The sequence below is a fragment of the Protopterus annectens genome, chromosome 11.part0, assembly GCF_019279795.1.
Source record: "Protopterus annectens isolate FY-2018-M chromosome 11.part0, PAN1.0, whole genome shotgun sequence".
NCBI lineage: Eukaryota > Metazoa > Chordata > Ceratodontiformes > Protopteridae > Protopterus > Protopterus annectens.
This window is the reverse complement of record NC_056745.1, coordinates 157,004,577-157,026,745: the sequence shown is the minus strand read 5'-3', so window position 1 is coordinate 157,026,745 and position 22,169 is coordinate 157,004,577. Positions and strand designations below refer to the sequence as shown.

The 22,169-nt window shown below is 33.1% G+C and overlaps 1 protein-coding gene across 1 annotated transcript in view; it reads right to left on the bottom strand.

Moving 5' to 3' along the window:
- GALNT8 (polypeptide N-acetylgalactosaminyltransferase 8) overlaps window positions 1–22,169 on the bottom strand; it is a 406,113-nt gene that overhangs the window by 229,438 nt on the left and 154,506 nt on the right. Inside the window, exon 5 of the mRNA XM_044087557.1 lies at window positions 13,723–13,920. Within this exon, the coding sequence (XP_043943492.1) occupies window positions 13,723–13,920 (198 nt within the window). The remainder of the gene's footprint in view (window positions 1–13,722; window positions 13,921–22,169) is intronic.

The following is a 22,169-nucleotide window of genomic DNA, read 5'->3' as shown; positions in this document are numbered from 1 at the left end:
CTCAAAGAAGAGTAAAATCAGACAGAATTCTTACTTCACCAAAATAACTGGCTACTTAATAAAGTGGATGATTTAGAGAATAGGGAGAGGAGAACTAATATAAGAATATTTGGCCTTCCAGAAAGAAATGAGGGAGAAGACATCGTCACCTTTTTGAATTCCTGGCTTCTTGAAGTGCTTGATTTAAAAGAGGGATTATCAAATGGAATAGAAAGAGCTCATAGAACCATAGGAAAATGTATACCCTCTTCACCTAATGCACCACCAAGATCAATTGTGGTAAAGTTCCTGTCCTTCTTGGATAAAGAGCTCATTTTAAAAACAGCCTGGAGAAAAAGTCCCATAACATATAAACAGAGTCGGATCAGATTTGACAATGATTATTCTACAAAAGTGTTAGAAACAAGGAAAAAAACTTGGCCATTAGTGAAACTTTTCAAACAAAATAAAATAAACGCGCAGATGGTATGTCCTGCTAGAATCAGATTTTTCTATTCAAATGACTTGAGAACCTTTAACAACATTGAAGAAGCTTCTACCTTCATCAAGAATAATAATATCATCACAATTCCTGAAGAAATGGACTGGACTATTTCCACCAACTTGAAAAGATCTCCAGAAAAAAAAATACTTGGTCTGATGTAAGGAAAAAGAAACAAAGAACTGATTCAAAAATTACACAGTCTTCCAACTCTCTCAAAGAATCAACAAAGATATAGACTTCTGGACTTTACCTCAAAATGTATGTATTTTATCTATTATATTGCCTATTATACTCTGAGAAATTTATACTTTTTCTTAAACTTATACTTTATGCAACATACTCATCACAAGTCTAGTGGTTGTGTCTGATAATGTTAAATGGTTTTATAACTTAGAGTGACTTCTAAAAATATAGTTACATCTCATTCATAGGCAGTGAGGAAAACCATTTTCAAATGTTATCTTTCACTTTAGTATAATTATTTATATGTAAAGGAAGAACAGAGACAACATATACACAATTTTTTTTCATCTCCCTTTTTATTAATAGTATGTTTAGTTTACCTCATTGTTGCATAATATGAATTGAAAATCCAGGAAACAAGTGCCAGGGCACGTTGATACACGGTTCAGATAGTTTATTCCACAAAAGTTAAAATTCACAAAAAGTGCTCAGACCAGCAATATACTGTGTATTCATTATTAAAAACTGACATGAATTTTAAATACAATTTTCAAATATTAAATAAATATATATATATATATATATATATATGCAATAAATAAATACTTGATTTAAATACATTCAAACTTTAAAATTTCCTATGTTATGCTTGGGAACTAGCTTTGTGTGTGTGGTGAATAGTTCCATCTAGTGTCCATATCCAGAATTACACTACAATTTATTAGCTCTTATTTTAAGTAAAGGTGAAATTGTTAGAAAGTCATTGATCCCTGGTTTGGTGTTGGAATCAAGGCTGACCTGCCACCACAACTCTCTACTTTCCAAAATTTCCTCCCATAGGCCACCCCTAATATCTGGCTTAATTTGATCCAACACATAAAATTCGAACTTGTATTCAGGACATGTGATGGTATGTTTATATAATGCATTAGTGTTTTTTGCTTTCAGAATGTCATAATTATGTTCATATATTCTCCGTTTTAAGCATCTTTCCGTTTTACCCACGTAAAACGATTGACATTTCTGGCAAATAGCAATGTATACTACCCCTTTGCTCTCACAATTATAATAGTTCTTGCTTTTTAACCATCTCTTTGTACTTTCTATATGTATTTCCTCCTTATTCATAATGTATGGGCATTGTTGGCATCTGCCACATTTGAATGTCCCAATCCTCTCTTTATTTCTTTTACTTATTTTCCCACTACTCCTTTCTAATATTTTACCTAAATTTGATGAATTTTTATAAACTATTTTTGGTTCCATTCTAGATATTTCCTCTATATCAGTTAAGGAGCTGAATTTGCTCCATTCTTTATTGAAAGTCTCCCTTAATTTAAAGTTAGAATTATTATATTCTACTACCAAACTTCTCCTGTAGGTATCTTGTTCATTCCTCTTTTTCCTACTTTCAGCTGGGATTTTACCCATTTCTGGGTTGTAATCATTCCCCTTACCTAATATTGGTTTAAATCTGTCCAACCTTCCATTCTCTACTTCTATTCTTAACTTATCTACAAAATCCATTGGGTATCCACGTTCTATAAACATATTGTATAAGGTCCTGCATTCATCTTTGAAATCCAAATCATTTGATGTCATTCTTGAACCCCTTACAAATTGTCCTTTGACAATGTTTCTCTTACTGTGTAAAGGGTGGGCACTGTCATAATGTAAAAATGAATTCACATATGTATCCTTTCTAAATACCTTACTCTCAAATTTTCCTGCCCTTTTATATATTTCTATATCCAAATATTTCAATGAATCAGTACTAATAGTGTATGTGAACTTCAAGAACTTAGTAGTTTGGTTGATATATTCCATAAACTCTAAAAATCTTGCTTGACTACCTATCCAAAAGATGACAATATCGTCCAAAAATCTATGGTATATTGTCCATGATTCCTTAAACCTGCAGTTGATGATATACTGCTCTTCCCATTTGGACAAGACGATATTAGCATATGTGGGGGCACAAGCCGCCCCCATAGATACTCCCGTCTTCTGCTGGTAATATTCACCATCAAACATAATGAAATTGTATTTTAATACTGTATCCATGAGTATCACACTTGCTATCTTATCATCCAAACTCAGATTTTCATCGTTGAACACAGTCTCCTCAAACATATTCATCCCCTCGGAAAGTGGTATACATCCAAACAAGTCAATGACGTCTATGGTGATGAACAAAATGTCATCCCTGTACATATCCTGGTTTAATTCCCCCCAAAAATCCCAGGAATCTTTAAGAATCAATTTGTTATTGACCCAAATGTGCTTTGTTTTAAAATCCACAAATTTAGCAAGGGGAACTGTTTTGGAACCCTCAGCTGAAACGATGGGTCTGAGGGGTGGGTTTGCCATATTCTTGTGGATTTTTGGTATTCCGAATATAGTAGCTACTTTGGGTTTCTTAACTTCCAAGTATTTAAAAGTTTTTTCATCTATTATATTCTCTGTCACAAGGTCTTGTAAAATTGAGTCAATTTTGTAATAAGCAACATTAATTTCATTTAACGATACCACAGTGTACTTGTTGTCGTCTCTCAAAATGGAATTCATCTTTCCTTCATATAGAATTCTATCCATTATGACTATCCCCCCACCCTTGTCTGGTTTCATAACTCTCAGTAAGGAGTTACTACTTAATTCTCTTAAAGTCTCATTCTCTTTCTTGCTCAGATTATAGTGGACCCAACCTTTATTATGTTTATTTCTAACTGAGTCAATCATTATGTTTTAAAAATTCCTTAATTGGGGTAATAAAGGGGGATTGTAGGTTGACTTTCTCTTTAAAGTGTTTTCCCCCATCACATCCCTTTTGAAACCAGCCCTAGAGGCCATGATTTCCAAATTAATTTTCCTCATGAACAGCTTGACGTCCAAAATTGTACGTGTGAAATCACCTCTACTATTAGGTATATATTTCAATCCTTTACTGAGTAGTGAAAAGTGGTTAGAATTCAGTGTCAAACAGCTAAAATTGTAAATAGTAAAATTCTGGTAGGTATGTTTCACTTTGTCATTCACAATAATGTCTGTAGTGGAATCATTTGGGTCAGGAATAGGGGTATCTACAAATATCTCCCCTTCCCTCTTCCCCCCCCCGGTTCTGAAAATTTTCTCTATTATTAAAGTTGCCATCCTGCAATATTCCCCTTCCCCCTAATGTGCCCTGGCATTTGTTTCCCAGATTTGCAGTTCTTTGAAGTGCTACTACTTTTTTTTGGTTCGTGGATAATATGAATTGAACATTTTTAATCATAGTTTCTGTGGCTTACTGACCTCACTACACTTCAAATTCCCATTTTAAAAGTAACATATATATCCATATTTTTAAATGTGGAAAAAACAGTTACAGTCACTATAAACAGAGTTCCGTTACTGGGTTCTGACAATGCTGTTATTTGAAACATTCTCCTGCACTAGTTAGAGCTTCCCTTGTCTGCTACGAAAGATTTAAGATGGAAATAGTTAAGGAATCCCCTGCTTGTCTGTTGTTAAGGTTGCACGTGTAGTGTGATATATATTTTAACCTCATTTAACATAGTCTTTGGATTATTAAAATCTACAAACCCTGACTTCTTTAAATAAATAAAAAAAAGAATAGGTGTGAAATCAGTGACAGAGTAGCTCTTTTTTTATGTATGTAACACAAAAAAGAAGAATTTACAGTAACGTTAAATAACATCCAATTGAAAAAGTAATAGAAGCATTACAGACTACATTGTTACACTTGAAGTAAACACAGTCCATTCTTACTTCTGAATTATTCCTACCTAGGCTATAAGATACACTATGCTATGGTGATCGAGTAAAATGACATGTCTGATAGTTTTGTAAGCATCTGTTACAGTGTTGCAAGTGTAAATAGGAAAATATATGTGTGAGATGCACACATCAGCTGCAGTTGTGACATACTTCTGTGCACATAATAAGTAAAATTAAGACAGGTTTTAGACATATTATACTGAATACTTCATTAACCTGGTAACAGAAATCATCTAATTTCAAAAGCCACAAAGTGACTTATTACCTTGTACTTATAACTCCTGCTTATTTGAATATAATATGCACATTGCTTTATTAGATAACATAGTAAACCCTGTATTGTGTGGTGGTGTTATTTTCCTCTGCTCACACTGCCTAGACATGTTCAATTGAATTGATGAAGTAGTAACCAAATAAATAGTGAATACAGTAGATAGTAAATTACTGATTACTCTCCTCACCCTTTAGTGCTTTCTAATCTTTGGTAAGTGGGGTTCAACTTTCAGTAAAGTGGCAAAGATGCTGGTAATTAGCCAAAATTCTTACACCAACATGCAAGTAGTTGTTTAACTGCACTACTAAATTGTGTGGGTATGTGTACTTATTTTCTATGATGAACAGTTGATTTATTCCCAACAAAACTTTAAGCCATGGTTCTATAACTCATAAAATTGGCATCTCAAAACAGTCTTGTGACTGCCTGTTGATGTATTGTGGGAGTTGCCTTGATGACGGGGAAGTACTGGGAAACCTATAGTAAAATTGCACATAAATTAGCATAATAAAGAAGTTTAGATGTCATTCATTCTACCAAGAATTGTTTGAATTACATATTTACAGACATAGGTTCCTAAGAATCGCAAATACCAAATGATATTCTGTATGCCACACATCTGGGTAAGGCAGGGATTTATAACATAAACTACCTTTAATCCTTCAGACATTAGTTATATAGCTGACTATTATGCAACTGATATTTTTATTGAATATTGACAACTGTTTAAATAAGGTTATCAGTTTCTTAGTGAGATGGTTGGTAAAATTAGTTCACCTTGGAATTTCATCTTTATTTCTTTAAAGTAAAGGGCCCATGAGAAAATGTCTTCATGGTCTGCTTTTGCTACTGCTTCAAGTAGTAAAATAAGACAGATTTGTAAATTGTAATTCTTGATGAGAAATTCAAGTAGAAGACTAACTAAATAGATATGAGATAGAAAGATTTCTTAAGGCCCTGTTCAGTTTAATAGGTTTTGTATTTTTTAGAGTGTCATTACTTTTAACAATTTAATAACAAAGAAGGGAATCTGCCTACTCTTGTGTCTTGCTGCATGACACAGTCTTTGATAAACACTCTGTTATAAGGGTTCTAAGGAACTGTGGCTGTGCAGAACAGCTTCAGTAATGCTCTGTCTTGACTAGCATTTTATTCAATATTCTGTGATGATATTCTCATATATGAATTGATATTATAACTATGCATTAGTATTAAGAAGTTTATAAATTGCTCACCTACATGGCCACTTATCAGGGCAAATTGCATCTGTTTCATCATCAATGAGCGATCACTATGGTCTAATGTTGTCTTTCTTCATTTTTTCTTTTAATTTGTCACAACTACATTCATGGGTGGACATAAAATAAATTGAATCTGGTTATGCTTTCATTTGTCTCTAATTGAAAGCATGTGAGTGATACGTAGAGATTTATGACGTATTGTTCACTCAAACATATTTACATTATCATCTCTAGTGAACACAACTCTAAGGGTTCATTCTATGGACTACATAGTTTTTGTAGTATGATTCAAGTGTTTTGAATAGACTTGTCCATCTTTATCTTCACTTATTGATACATTTCTAAATCTACTTCACTCAGTTATAATATACATTTAGTATGTAGGAGAATGTTTATCTGACATAATCATTAGTATATTGGTCATATCAGAATATTGGAGACTATTAATATGTATATATACTACTCTCAGGCTAAAGAGAACTAATGTTAAGCAACAATTACTGTGTTATAAATGAGATTTTACTTTATGAATGTTTAAGTAGTGCATGATAGGATGATTATATTCTGAAAAAGAAGTCTAATCTAATCTAAAATTAAATTGTATTACCAAATCAATACTCATTTCCATACATTATGTTCATTCAATATTAATAGTTCTATAGGGAAAATAATAACTAATATTTTTAAATCTCCAAGATAAGAGAAAAGGTGTACTGGAGCTCGAAAGGGGTTAGTTTTTTTTCTTTCTTTTTTCATGAGGGAAGTTACGGTAGGCAATCTATTAGATTTCTTCTCATCTAGCAGATTGGAAGTGCATTTCACTTCATGTACATTAGAGGGTTTACAAAAATATTTATATACTTGTTGTTATACAAGTAATTTTGGCATTTTTCTTTTTTTTATTGGCCTGAACTAAACTCTATTTTAAGTTATTTGATCAAAATTAAAATATTGACTACAATGAGAATTATTAACACAGTAGTTACACATTTTACATTTGGTATGGTATTACAAAATATAATACAAAGCAAATATGATGTAAAGTTAAATACTGAGAATGGATTTTACTATTTTATCCCTAAACACTAATGGTTTAAACAATCCGAGGAAAAGATCTAATTTATTAAGATATATGAAATTAAATAAAGTACAAGTAGTATTTCTTCAAGAGACTTACTTCAGAACAAATGATACCTTTAGCTGGAATCCTAATGAATATATTATCTTATCTCACTCTTTATATAAGAAAAAGACTAGGGGAACTTTAATTTTATGGAAAAAAATGTCACTGTGCCTTAAATCATTTACAAATATGAAGATAAAGAAGGGCTCCTAGCCATAGTAATAGTAAAATATAACAATGGACTCTGGACATTAGCAAATAAATATTGGTTTCCAGGTAATGGGGTTGGGACAATAAGAAAACACATGTATCTAATAATTAGAGTATATAAAGGAAATTTGATTTTGGGAGATGACTTTAATTGTATATTGGATAAATCAGAGACCACAAGTAAAAGCAATTTACATGTAAGTTCTATATGGAAACTACTTAAGAAATGGGAAGAAGGTTTGAATCTAATTGATACATTTAGTTATAAGGAGAACAATTCATTATTATTTTCACACCAAGACCACAGATTTGGGACACATACAAGAATTGATAAAATCTTCATATCTCAAGAGCTAAATTCAAAAATAATAAACTTTTCCATAATCCTTTGTCCCTTTTCAGACCATAATTCAGTTATTCTCAAAATAAATACAGATTATAAGAAATTAATTTTTATGTCAAGAATTCCAGCTTATATTACAAAATTAAAACAGTTTAAACCTTGGTTAGATTCAGAAGTACAATTCTTTTTAGATATAAACTACATTACTGAAATACATGTAATTAATCTTTGGGATACCTTGAAAGCTATCACAATGGAAAAATTCTTTCATGGTATAAAAACAAGCTAAAATAGTGGGAATCAGAATTATGTAACATCCAAAAACAAATTACAGATCTCACTATTAATTCATCTTACACACAAAATAATCATAAAAAAAGCAATGGAAGACTTAAACAAAAGATATAATGAAATCCTAACTCACAAAACTAATATAGCTGTAGAAAGGTTAAAACTTAGTTCCTATACAGTATCACTCAAACATATGCATAATTTAGCAATAAGATTAAAAAAGCATTTGATTGAAAATAATATTACAATATTATACATGCAGGAAGGAAAAAAAAACAAAAGGTTTTGAATATAAATGATATACTAGATGCATTCAAACATTATTTCTCTGACCATTATAATGATACTTTACATAGAACTAATACATCAAACTTAGACCTGAAATTAGTAAAGGTAAAGGTGATACCAGAAAAGTTAAAGTTAGACATTCAAAAACAAATATCTCTAAAAGAAATTACTCAAAAAATCAAGGAAAGTAAAAGTAATAAAACACCGGGAATTGATGGAATAATTAATGAATTGTATAAGATATTTCCATCTTCAGTAATATCATTGTTTCACAAAACTTTGAATGAAATTCTAGCACAAAACACAACTCCAATTTCATGGAGATACTCCTTAATTACACCCATTATAAAAGAAAACAAAGACCCTTTACAGTGTAAATCTTATAGGCCAATATCTTTACTTAACAATGATTATAAAATCTTCATGTCAATATTATTTACTAGAATTAAAAATCATTGACACATAATAAATGAGGATCAAACAGGATTAATTTATAAAAGACACACACATGACAATATACAAAGAATTCTAACACTCACAGATTTTCTAAACAGAAACAACCAAGAAGCTCTAATAGTAGCTTTGGATATAGAAAAAGCATTTGATTCGTTGAGCTGGGATTTTCTTTGTAAGGCTTTAAAGTTGTTTGAATTTCCTACTAATTATATTATGCTAATAAAGAATATTTATAAAAAAAATTGGCCTATGTAAAACTTGGGCCATTTATCTCAAAGACTATTGAAATAACCAAAGGTACAAAGCAGGGATGTCCAATGTCTCCCATCCTCCTGTTTGCCTTAGGAATTGAATTATTTGCCTCATTAGTATGCCACAACTCCAATATATCAGGCTTAGATGTATATGGTCAACTCAATTAAAAAATTATGTTATTTGCTGATGATGTTTTACTCACATTATCTGTCTCGGAGAAATCAGTACAAAACTAGATGAAATAGTGGAAAGGTTTTATCATATTTCCGGCCTTAGATTTAACAAGGGAAAATCTAATTATATACATTTGAATAAAAAGAGAGAATTTACTTTAACTAAAAATTGTGTGATAGGAAAACAAGTTCCCATAATAAAATATTTAGGAATAACAATATGTGATAATTTGGAATCTACATTAGCCACAAATTATAGCAACATAATTAATAAAATAAAAATGTTAATAGTAAGTTGGAATAAAATGTTCTTGAGATTTGAAGATAGATTACAAATAATAAAAATGACAATACTTCCAAAAATTAATTACATTGCACAAGCTATTCCTATAGTACCTAACAAGAAAATCTTGAAAGAAATAAATAAAATTCTATTAAACTTTTGTTGGTATCCAAAAAGAAATAGAATAGCCTATACACATCATATTAGATCTTGGGAAATGGGTGGAATTAAACTTCCAGATCTATAATCATACATAAAAGCTTCCATATTAAGAACTATCATTAATTGGATAGATCCTAATTATTCTTCAACATGGAAAACATTGCACACTATTATTTTTCTAAATGAAAATAAAATAATTAAAACTTGTATATTAAGTGAACAAAATAATAGGATGTGGCACATATTGACTGTTAATATTCAATATAATATAACAAAACCAACAAACTTAAATTATATAAATAATATTTACAATTTATTCAGAAGATTTATATATACTAACACGGATATTAAGATTTGGCTAGACTTGATAATACCCTTTAGCTCTACAAAGAATTTCTTCAGTAAAATTCATAGTGTTATTTTAACTAGACGGGAGGGGAAAAACTTCACTTGTTGGCAACATTATATAGAGAATCAAGTAGTATTAGACAGTCAACAAATTCAGAATAAATATGACATTCCATCAGCAGATTGGTTGATACTACAAAGCATATTATCATATGTTAAGGATCTTAATAGTAAAATTATTAATTCTCCTTATAAAACTAGTCAAAATTTGATAAGTCTAATATCTGAAGTCATTTACAACAATTGTAATTGGATGAATCTAATTTCAAAATTATACAAAATATTGGTAACATATACAACTAACCCTGAAGCAAGATATTGGAATTTCATAGCAAAAGGATGTTACACTAATCTTTCAATTGAGAGTAAAACAAATCTTTTATGTTCTGTTAACCTAACATTTAATTTACAAGTATGGAAAATATTTACATGGAAATATATTCACAGGGCATTTATTACACCTGATAAACTAGCCAAATTCAATTCACTTGATAAATCCATTTGTTGGAGATGTTCTTTAAACTGTAAAGCTGATTGGTCTGATATATTTTTTGATTGTATTAATACAAAATATTCTGGGAAGAAATTACTATTTTTCTCCAAGCTATATTCACAGATACCTTTATTTTAACCAAATATTTAGTCCTCTTAAATGTTATTCATACTAATGGAATGAATAAAACATATCTATACCTACTTTGGTCCATACTAGCTGTGGCAAGGAAATGTATAACTAGAAAGTGAAAGTCTTCACAAGAACCTACTCTGGAAGAATTCTTGAGATTGATGGAAGAAACAGCGACATTAGAAATTAAGGTGAAGGAATCAAGAATTTCACCTAAAACATGGACATACAATCCTTGGGAAAAAAATTAACTCTTATTGAGACATTAAAAATGAACCCTAAATAATTAATGTGTAACTTTATACTTTATTAATTGAATATTATAAATTTTTGTTACTAATTTCATATATTTTATAATTTTTCCCTCCTTTGTTCAGGTCATTTGTACATTGTGTATATAAAGGTTTATAATACTTGTTTATTGATGATTGTATTGTTAAACATTATATTATTTGGAAAATAAAAAATTATTTTGAAAAAAAAAAAGAATACAATCTGCACTTTGAGACAAAATATCTTGGCGACATGACATTCTACCTAGGAATTAAATGGTGTGAGGAGGATGGCAGTTTTCTGTTGAATCACAGTGCAAAAATTGATTCAATTCTTCAACAGCTCAACATGGCTGAGGCTGAAGGAGTGAGAACACCCATGGATATAGCTTATCCAAAGATGGAAGGAGAGGAAGATCTTCTACCATCTAATAAGCAGTACAGACAAGTAGTGGAGGCACTTCTGTATATTACAACCACTACACATCCAGACATTGCAGCAGCTTTGTCACTTCTCTGCAGGCATGTAAGTAAACCACATCAAAGAGACTGGAATTCAATAAAAAACAAAAGTTATGAGGCATCTCAAAGACACAAAAGGCTTGAGTTTGTTAGCAATTGGCGACTTAAATCTCACAAGATATGTGGACTCTGATTGGGCAGGTGACCTCAACACATGCAAACTGACAAATGGTTACTTGTTCAAATTAGGAAATAGTCCTATATCCTGGTCTAGCAAGAAACAGATCTTAGTGGCGTTGTCTCTTACAGAAGCAAAATATATTTCTGCTGCCTATGCCAGTCAAGAAGCCATTTGTTTGCAGCAGTTTCTTAAAGATCTTGGAGAACCAGTGTCCCAGTCTATGGTCATATATGAGGACAATCAAGGATGTATTAAGCTTGCAACCAGTGCAAAGATCAGTGCAAGAACCAAGCATATTGATGTCAGACATCATTACATTCATGACTTGGTTGAACAAAAAGTGATTGTGCTTTCATATTGTGAAAAAAATGATGGCTAACGCAATGACATAGCCACTCACAGTAAACAAGTTTGTAGATTTTAGATCACAAATGGGGTTGACTTAAGTAGTAGTTGTTGAGTGGGGGTGTGTATAATATATGTCAGTTTTGTGTAATAATATTATGTTTAGCCACAAGATGGCAGTGTTTTCTGGTGGACACTTATGTTAATATGCTTGATATAATTTCCTGTTCCTTGCGTTTCATGACATTAAAAAAGGAAGTAATAAACATACCTCAGTTTAGACTGCAATCAGGCTGTCACCATCTATTTGCTGTGCCCAGAAGAAGTTTTTTCTAACATCTATTTTTCTGAAGTTAAGGCCAATGTCAAGAGCCTCTGGCTTACCAGGCTTGTAGATGATTGCAAGCTAGGAACAATCATAGAACCCCCCCCCAAGATACTAATATCTTACAGGAGGTTCTAAACAGACAAATGACTGGTACCAAAACCACAGCTTAAAACTAAATGCCACCCAGGGAAAGATGGCCAGCCAGGGAACCTACCTCACTGATAAAACACCCCTAAAGTAGACACAGTAGTCAGGGATTTGGGGACTCAGGTAGATATTAACCTGGATTTGACCAACATGTGTCTAAGGCTGTAAGAAAAACATTCTGTGTGACTCAACTTACAAGTAAGGGCATGGCAGCCATGTCCAGGGAAGTCACTATGTCATTATATTCAGCCATTATCAGACCCATTTGATATATACATGACTATGCACATGGAACAACTAGAATGTCCACAGAGGTTCCTCACAAAAAAAGAATACAAGGCATAAACAAAATGACCTATCCAAATTTCATAAAAGCCCTACCACTATATTAATTTTCCTACAGACTGTTGAGAGGCAATTTATGCCTAGCAAACAAGGTATCCTTGGATCTTGCTCTGATGGACCTTTTACATATCCAGAAAACAAACAGCACTAGAAGTACTAGATCTAAGGATTTAAACTTTGCTTGTGATGTAAATAAGACATGCTGAAGGGACAGGTATGTATCTCAGAGAATTCACATTCTCTGGAAGAGGCTTCTCATCCATGTGAAGCAGTGCCCTTCCCTAACCCATTCAAGTGCAAACTGGACCAGTGGATGGGAAATTGGAAACTCACCCCTTGATCTGCTACATATGTCTCTGATGGACATAGGCAGCCATTAAATCATGTCCTAACTAACATACACCCCTTAAAATAACCTCTAACACAGAATAACTCATGGGATACATTTGAGCTGAATGGTTAGGTTTATAAAGGCCCCAGTAGTCGTTAGCTTTGCATACACCTATGAACCTATGAATCCTATGTTGGCCAGAATATACATTTTCTACAAACTTGTCAATACTTTACAGTCATGCTGTATAGCATTTGTTTATTTTTCTGTTATTGGGTATCTATTTAAATCTTACTTGTGATTATGAACCCTTCCATGGTTTGTATTCTAACAAAAATATTTCTATTGTTCTGTAAGTTCTGAAGTATATTTTCTGTGATTCTGAACAAACTGCACAAAGGAATCATGATATGTCCTATTATGGAATTAGTGGTTGCATCCAATTTTCCTGTCTGTTTAAAACTAATAGTTTCTTGGATGCCAAAACAATGAGGGAATATAAATTAGCATTTCACTATAGTGCAAGGGTGGTTTATTCATTTATGTTTGTTTTATTATACATAATTCACATATTAGTAACTATGTAATTATCCATTTATCATATTACAACATAGAATAAAAATTTAATGATTTTGCAGTTCTGTTTGTCTAAATAAGTTGTGTTAGTATTCATTTTTATCACTGCAGATTTATATAACGTCTGTATTTTATATCAGAACAGTGAATTAATCTTACCTTACTGGGGCAGTTTCATCCTTCAAAGCATACCATTCAGGTGTGGGATAGTCATACTGACACCATAGCTGCCAGGTATAACCATGAGCTGAGACATCATATGCAAGGACTTCAAAATCATCATAAGAAACTTTGTCAAATACAGGAGATATTATAAGTTTCTGATTATCTTTTATACGTGCAAGAATTGGTTCAGCCCTACAAAAAAAAAAAAAAAAAAAATGCAAAGAGGGTCAGTGAGGCCATGTTACATTCACCATGATAAAAAAAACAATAATCTTTTATTTATTATTATTTTGCCCATGTGAACAGATTCATCACCCTCCACTTTTTAGTTCCAGCTATTCTAGTCTTGTTCTATTCACACTTATCAATAGATTCTGAGAGGTTTGCCAGATTTCCTGCACAAACACAGCACTGGATTGGGGTGGGGTGGGGGGGACAACACACCATGGCCCAAATCAAAATACTGATAGATCTTCTCTTACTCAGAATGGTTAGCAGTGGCATATTTTGCTAGCTCAATCTTCTTTTACTTAATGGTCAGCAGAGGCATAAGCGGTTAGCCTGTTGCATCCCTGGGAGATGTTCATATAATACTAGAATTTCATATTATCTAAGTCACTACTTGAAAGGAACATATCATCACATGATGTGGCATATGCAAGTGGTAATGTATGGTACTATAAATGGATCACTCTCACATCTGCCTGAACAGAAACTGGACTGCATGTGATACATCCCTCCAGGTTTTGCTAAAGGTCACACTTCCACTGGTGGCTCCCTCACCCTCAGTCTATGATTACTAAATTGTTGGCTGATCAGTAATTCAGACACTTGATAAACCTCTGCTTTTCAAAGCTTAAATCTAAATCTAATCCCTGAGCCATCCAATGGGCATTACTTTTTTTGATATCTGATTGTATGTTTAGACCGTATCAAGTTTCAGCAGGACTACACTATACCATTTCAGTCAAAGTCTGGCAAGATGCTTGGAAAGTAGCTACTAATAAGACTATGTCATTTCCTTTCAACATTTGGCACATTTTCCTGTGCTGAATAATCTGTTTCTGAAAAACTTCAGGTATCTTTGTCCTAAGTCACTACTTGAAATGATTCTTAGGTTCACCCACCCTGCTAGATTATATAAAAAAAAAAAAATCTCATTCAGGAAAATGTATCACTATAGTAATATATTTTCCTGAATGAGATTTTTTTATTTCTATATGTAGTACAGTGCAAAATAAAGCTTGTGAAATGCATATAAAACCATTACACTTCTACGGAAAAATGAAATGTTATCGCAAATGTTAATAACAATGTTTTCAAGTTTACATTGTCATCATGTATTCAGTGGAACTGCATTATATTTTATGTACAATTACTTGTTTAGTAATTTGCTTTATATAGCTCTGCAATAGTTTTAATGCTGTTTTAAACTGTTGAAAAATAAACAGGAAACGACAAATAAGATCAGACAAGATTTCCATAATGATTTTAAATTTGCTCAGATTTATACAAAATTGAGCATTGAACTCGTATTATGTAGATTTACCATCTAAAGGATGCTTTTGCCATTCCTTAAATATTGCATTGCTTGGCTTTATTTGTTTATAAATAGGCCAACTGCCATTTTATCTCACCTTTCAAAAATATTAAGAAAATGTAGTCATACACACATTCTCAACTATCTAACACCTAACCAGCTTTTTCTTTTCAACCCAAATGGCTTCTGCCATCATTATAAAATACTGCTTTGCTGAATTTTGTTGATAGTGTCAACACCAATTGAAATGTTGGAAGCCTGGTCCCACCATCTTCCTAATATTGTCAAAAGTTTTTATTCTGTCTCCCAGCAGAAAGTCTTACATAAACTCTAATCCTTTGGCATCTCCAACTCTTCACTGCAGTGGTTCCATAGCTGCCTGTCAAGTAGAGCACAAGCAATTCAATGGAAAAATGATTTCTCCACCTCCTTGAGTAGCTATTGGTGTCCCACAAGGTGTGAGGATATTAGTTATTGTTATCTGTGCTAGCATGACTGGCTGAAGTTTTGTAAATAATTGTAAACAATTGTAAATTACCCTGTGTTACATATGCCAACATGACTAGCTATAATTTTGTAAATAAGTTTATGTCTTTTGATTATCACTCTGATTTATGCAAGGTGTTTGAATGTCAAACAGTGTTCTTCTGACTGACCAAATGTACGTACATGTTTTTGTGGGGAGAATTCTGAATGCATGTTATGCCAGAGTCAGTTGATCTAGATGTGATGTCATTGTGTACCAGGGCTGGGAGAATGGAATGTTCACTGCTGCTGCTGCTTGTTTACTTTTCAAAGTCTGGTATGAGAGTAGAATTCCCATGGCAGCTACCTTTTTTTGAAAAAGATCTGCTATAAAAAGCAGGTTCTGAGTCAGTTGTTCAGTTGTTGTTCAGTAGTTGGTTTCCCGAGCTGTTCAGTAGTAGTAGTCCAGTTGTTTCCAGAGTAGTTGTTCCAGTCACTGAGGACAGACAACAGCCTGGAATGTGGATTTAATTTCTCATCTTACCTTGCAGAAATAAGAATATAATCTTGCCTTGCTAAGTTATTTAGTTTAGATAGGGACAGTTAATCTTCAGATAGTCAAGGAACTACAGCTAGATAGTTAGAGGTTTTCTAAAATCAATGTGAGATCTATCCTACAGTATTATTTTCATATTTCCTGTGTGTGAAACCTCTGATGTTTATTGGAATTAGTTATTCAATATTTACATGTTTTAAACCATTTTATTTATTATTAAATGTTTTACTACCTCTCATTCTGGTTGGTTATTTAGGTAATATGTTTCATAACTTGAGAGTGTTTTTGCTTATTGTGATAAAATCAGGGCCACTCTGAAAAGCCTTACTGCTTGGGATACATGCTAGCAGTTGTTTCAATATCTATTTTACCCAATATAATTGAACATCCCTTTTGAATGGTATTGGGGTATTTCCCTGTAATTTGGGAAAAGAAACACAGCAGGTAAATCTGTGTCAGTCTTTCCCAAGAGTATGTGTATGTGTGAATATCAGGCATTTAAGAGTGAGTGTATCAGATACCTAGAACTGGGACACAGTGTTCTGCAGTGGTTAGTGTGGAGACTCATTTGGGGACCTGGAGTGAAGCATATAGTCCAGTCCTAGGTTTTGGAACCTGTTCCCAGTGTACTCTTAGGTGAAATTGTGTATTTCTATACCTGCTTTTAGTGACATTCCCTTACCAGACACAATGGTGAAGAATGTGACTCCTTAGTTACTACCCTGGGGTAAAGAGGGCTTGTCGCACAAGGATATATACTAAGCCCCAAAATTTTCAACATATTCATCAATGGCTACTACACTGCTACAAAAAATAGCATCCTAGTTTAATTTACTGATGACTCGACCGTAATCAGCTCTGCCAAAACTCTCAAAACTCTCTCCAAACTTCATGAACTTACACAACAATCCTTATTGACTGAAATATGGCCAAATGGCTAAGTAATTTATTACTACTAATAAACTCTACAAAAATACCTTCATATGATGGACCGTGCTTTCACAAAGTCTCACCAACATGGCACTGATTTATAACTGTACTTTATATAGCATATATCATGGACAAAGGTAGGTTAAAAATAAGAAAAAGACAGCTGGGTACACAAGTCCCAGGATAAACATGTGCCCAGTCCTGGTATGTACAACAGTGCCAAGAATGGAAAAAAATGACAGTGTAGAATCCTCAAAACATAGAAACATTCCTACAATGGAGTTAGGTCAGCCTCAGGGGGAGGATGGCCTCCCTGTTGTAGAAGGAAGTAGTAGTCCACAAAAACTCACAGGCCAAAAAAATAGACATAAAGACATGGACTATGGAGGATAAGGAAGAAATGATGTATTGTTACTATTATGCAAGAAGCTCAGAATTTCCAGATAGGAGATATTCAAAAAGATTAAGAGAGAAATTAGAGGAAAGAAAAATATTTGAACAAGAAAAACTGTCAAAAGCTTCAAATGATAATTTATGTTAATTAATACAACAGATCTTTGAAAAACATTACATAGACAAACGTTGGGCTGCTTAGAAAAAGAAGTGACAGAGGAAATGCAAAATAAATAAACGAATAAATAAAATAAAGAGCAAAAACCTAGACATTTTGAAAGGTATACAAGAGAAGGGTTTATTTATTTATTTATTATTTATTTAAATTTGTTGACCGGGAGTGTCCGACTGGACGTAGGTCCATTTTCAGCGGAGGCCCGGGGAGAAAAGCTCCACAGTAAAATAAACAGACAGTAGTTACATTGGATTTCATAGCGATTAACAATTTAACATAGCAATTACTTACACCATATTTACAGATGAAGAACATAGTACATCAGCAGACAACTAGAATATTTATCTGTGAAGTACATAACAGACATTAACAAATGTTACAATGAGAAGTTCCTGCTGTATAATAAGTACTAGGCTTATGAGCATCTGAGCTTGCTATAATCAAGGTAGTTAGTGGAGTGGAGAGAAAGGTAGTGGTTGGATGGGGTGGATGATATTAGAGTGGGAGGTGCAAGGGCATAGCCAGCATGTTTTTAGGTGCGCTTTTAGTAAAGTTTTGAAGTGGGTGCATGATGGTACAGAGGTAGTTGTGGGTGGGAGTGAGTTCCATAATTTGACTATGGCGCAAGAGAATAGTGCTTCACCAGCACAGTTATTGGCTTTAGTGATCTGCAAGTGATTTTTGTTTATATTACTTCACTGAGTTTTTGGAAACTCAAAGATCAAGTTTCTGAAAACTCAAAATGAAAAAAATGTATATGTTTTTGCAATGCCCCTATGCCACCTGCAAATTATATACGCCAACTCCAAGATAGCACTGCAAGGGGGAATAGTAAATTTCCCTTTGAAGCAGTTCTTTGTAGATTGAACTACAGTGAGGATCAGGAAATGTACCCTTTTCCCCACTGCAGTGCTAGTCAAAATTTCAAAAAAGTTTCCTAAAAAATCTCCATGAAGTAATATAAACCTAAAAAAAGAAACATGGACGTGGGAAAGAAAAAGAAATCTGATAAGGTGCAATATGTATGCAAGGGAAGAGGCTAAACTAATCAACACAAAAAAGCAGCTCCAAAGATATTTGAACAGAAATATAGGCAAAGGCACCAAGATATGGAAAATTTCACAATACAAAAAATAAAATCATAAACAGGAACATAGGACAGAAAAATAAGTTAAGTAGAAGTTGAAGTTATTGAATACTTATGGAATACTTATGAAATGAATGATAGAACAATAAGTTCCCAAATTAAGGAGAAACGTAGAGTGGGAGACATCTGAAAAATAAATATGGAGATGGGAAAGAATTTAATATGGTATAATATTTATACAAAGGAGAAAGCAAAGCTAATCAATACAAAAAATGCAGTACCAAAGATATTTGAAGAGAAATACAAGCAAGGGCATCCAGATATGGCAAATTTCACGATACAAAAAATAAGAAAACAAAGGGAAGAAGTAGAAAAGAAAATTAGTAAAGTTAAAGAAATAGAAAATTAAGTTATGGATTACCTGTGAAGTGAAGGATTTAATGTGTAAAACCCAACTCAGGTAACATCAAGGCATGACAGAACAATATGCCCCCTAATTAAGGAAAAGCAAGTGGAACAGGAAGCATCTGTTCACTTGCCGCATGAAGATGCTCCTGAGCCTTAAGTAGGAAATAAGTACAAAAGTTCATTTGGAGTTGCACAGCAAGCGAAGGAGCAGGAAATGGTGGCAACTCTGACAAAGTCAATGCTGTGGAGTGATAGGCCAGTGAGTTCCCATATCAAAGAACAACAGATGAAGCAGGATGCAGCCAAAGAAAATATGTCACAGGAAGATGTTCTGGAACTTTCTGTAGAATGCCCACAGGAAACAGAGAGCAAATAATATGCCTTCAGTTTTGAAGAAAATGATCTAAGGGAAGAGTTGACTGATTTAATAGAGATGGATAGACATATTAAGATCCATGAAAGAAATAGATTACAGAAAGTAAATGAGACCCAAAATGTTAGAAGTCTGATAAAACACATGCACACAATAATTAAGAGTATTAAGAGAAATGCACATGATATAACAGAAATAAATAGGATATATTACTATGCAGCTAAATTAATAACAGATTAAGTCTTACCACAAAAATGCAGAGCAATAAGGGAAAGAAGGGAAGAAATAAAATGCCATAATGGAAGCATATAATGGAGTAAACTATAAAACAATTAAGACAAGAAGTGTGACTGTTAAAAGAGGGAACAGATCAACAAAAATACTTAGAAAGATAAACATGATAAAAGCAGTATCAGAACAGACCAGGATCTATCATACACTATTGCAAAAATTAAACTAAAAATATCATCACAGGCAGAAAAACTTACGAGATTTGCATATAAACATAAAGGAAAAGTGCAAAATAAGAAATTCATTGATGACCAAAAATATTGTATAGAGAATTGAGAAACAAAACAAAAGGAATAGAAACACCACTAAAAAAGAAGAAATTGGCACATTTTAGAGAAATATTTATGAAAACCCTGTGGAAGTAGCAAAGATGCTGAATAGAGAAAAGAAGTAAAAGAAACAGTAAGAAGTTCAAATGTGTAGGATATGAAATTGGACAAAGTAACAGCCAGAGAAATTGAAACAAAATTAAGAAATGCTCCTAACTCCAGGCCCAGATGAAGTACCTAACCTCTGACTAAAAGTATTAACATCTTTAGACAAAGATCTAGCCTTGAGTAAGAACTACTTACATGAAAATTCAGACACCAGCCTGCTTAACAGCAGGAAAAATGATACTCCTTCTCAAGAGTGAACCTAGAAGCAATCCTAAAAGCTGTAGACCAATAACTTGCCTTCTGACAATGTACAAACTATATACTGGAATTGATGCCGACAGGGTTTATAGCTATTTAGAAGAAAACTCCATCATGGCAATGGAACAAAAATGTAACAAAAGAAAGTCATATGGAACAAAAGGATAATTTGCTGCTAAATAAAGTCATAATGGAGAATTGTAAAATGGGGGAGAATGTGAGTATGGCATAGATTACAAAACAGTATTTGACAGTATCCCACATTCATGGATAAAGAAGTACTTTCAGACTTGTAAGATACATCCTACATTGATCAGTTTCATTACAGTGACCATTAAACATTGGCAAACCACTTTGCAATTAAGTCATGATACAGGACAAGTTATTATCTCAGGGGTAAATATTAAAAGGGGGATATTATAGGGTGAGTCTTTGTCATTGCTGCTGTTTTGTCTTGCCTTTAACATATTAAGCTGTTTGGCTCCCAGAAAACATCCAAGTGTAAACATTTCTCATCTTCGTTTTGTTGATGACTTAAAACTGTGTAGATCATCAGATGAGGAGTTGAAAGCTCAACTGCAAGTGGTTAAAAGTTTTTCAGATGATACAAGAATGTCATTTGCTCTTGATAAATGTGTGAAAGCAATATTTAAAGCAGGAAAGCTGCAGCACTATGAAAATATCAATCTGGGACAGGAATGAGATCCAAAGTAACTTGAGAAGAAGGTGTATATAAATATTAGGGAACTGGTGAAGGATTGTCAATAAAACATGAGCAAAATGCAAATAAAACTCAATAAGGAATACTTCAGAAGACTAAATCTAATATTGAAAACAGCCTGACATCTAGGCACACAGTCCAAACTATAAAACAATTTGTTCTTCCTGTTTTAATTTACAGTTTCAGTGTGATTGATTGGCCCAAAATATATTGGATCAGTTGGTCAAAAAAAGAAGAAAAATGCTTCACACTTATCAAATGATATATAAAAGTCAGTATGTACCAAGATTATATATTCCTCATTCTGAAGGAGGTATGGGCCTCCTTGAAATTGATTATGTGAATAGATCTGCAATCATATGACTGCATACATATCTGCTGACCTCACCAGATCCAAAACATAGTAAAAGTTTTAAAACACAAAGAGAAGAAGTCTAAGATGACTCCCCTGCTTAGTTTAGCAGAAGCATGTCTGTGTCAAGTGGGAATAGAAATCAAACCTGAGGTGGACAAAAATCAGGCAGCGACTGAATGTACCAAAAAATAGAAGAAAGAATATAAGGAGAAGGATCAGGTGAGAAGGCAAGAAATATGGAAAAGGCATAAATATTGTGGTAAATACAGAAAACTCCTGGAACAACATTATGTTGATCAGGATTCACTGCAGGAATGGTTAAGGAGAGGTGAATTTAAAGCAAAAGATAAAAGATTAATATTGGTAGCCCAAAATAGTGGACTACATACACACTGGTTTGCAAAGTCCTTTGAATATATGGGAGAAATAGACAAATGTAGGTTTTGCAAAATAGAATTGGAAACAGTTGTACATCTTGTTGCTGGTTGTGACACACTAATGGCAGAAGGCTT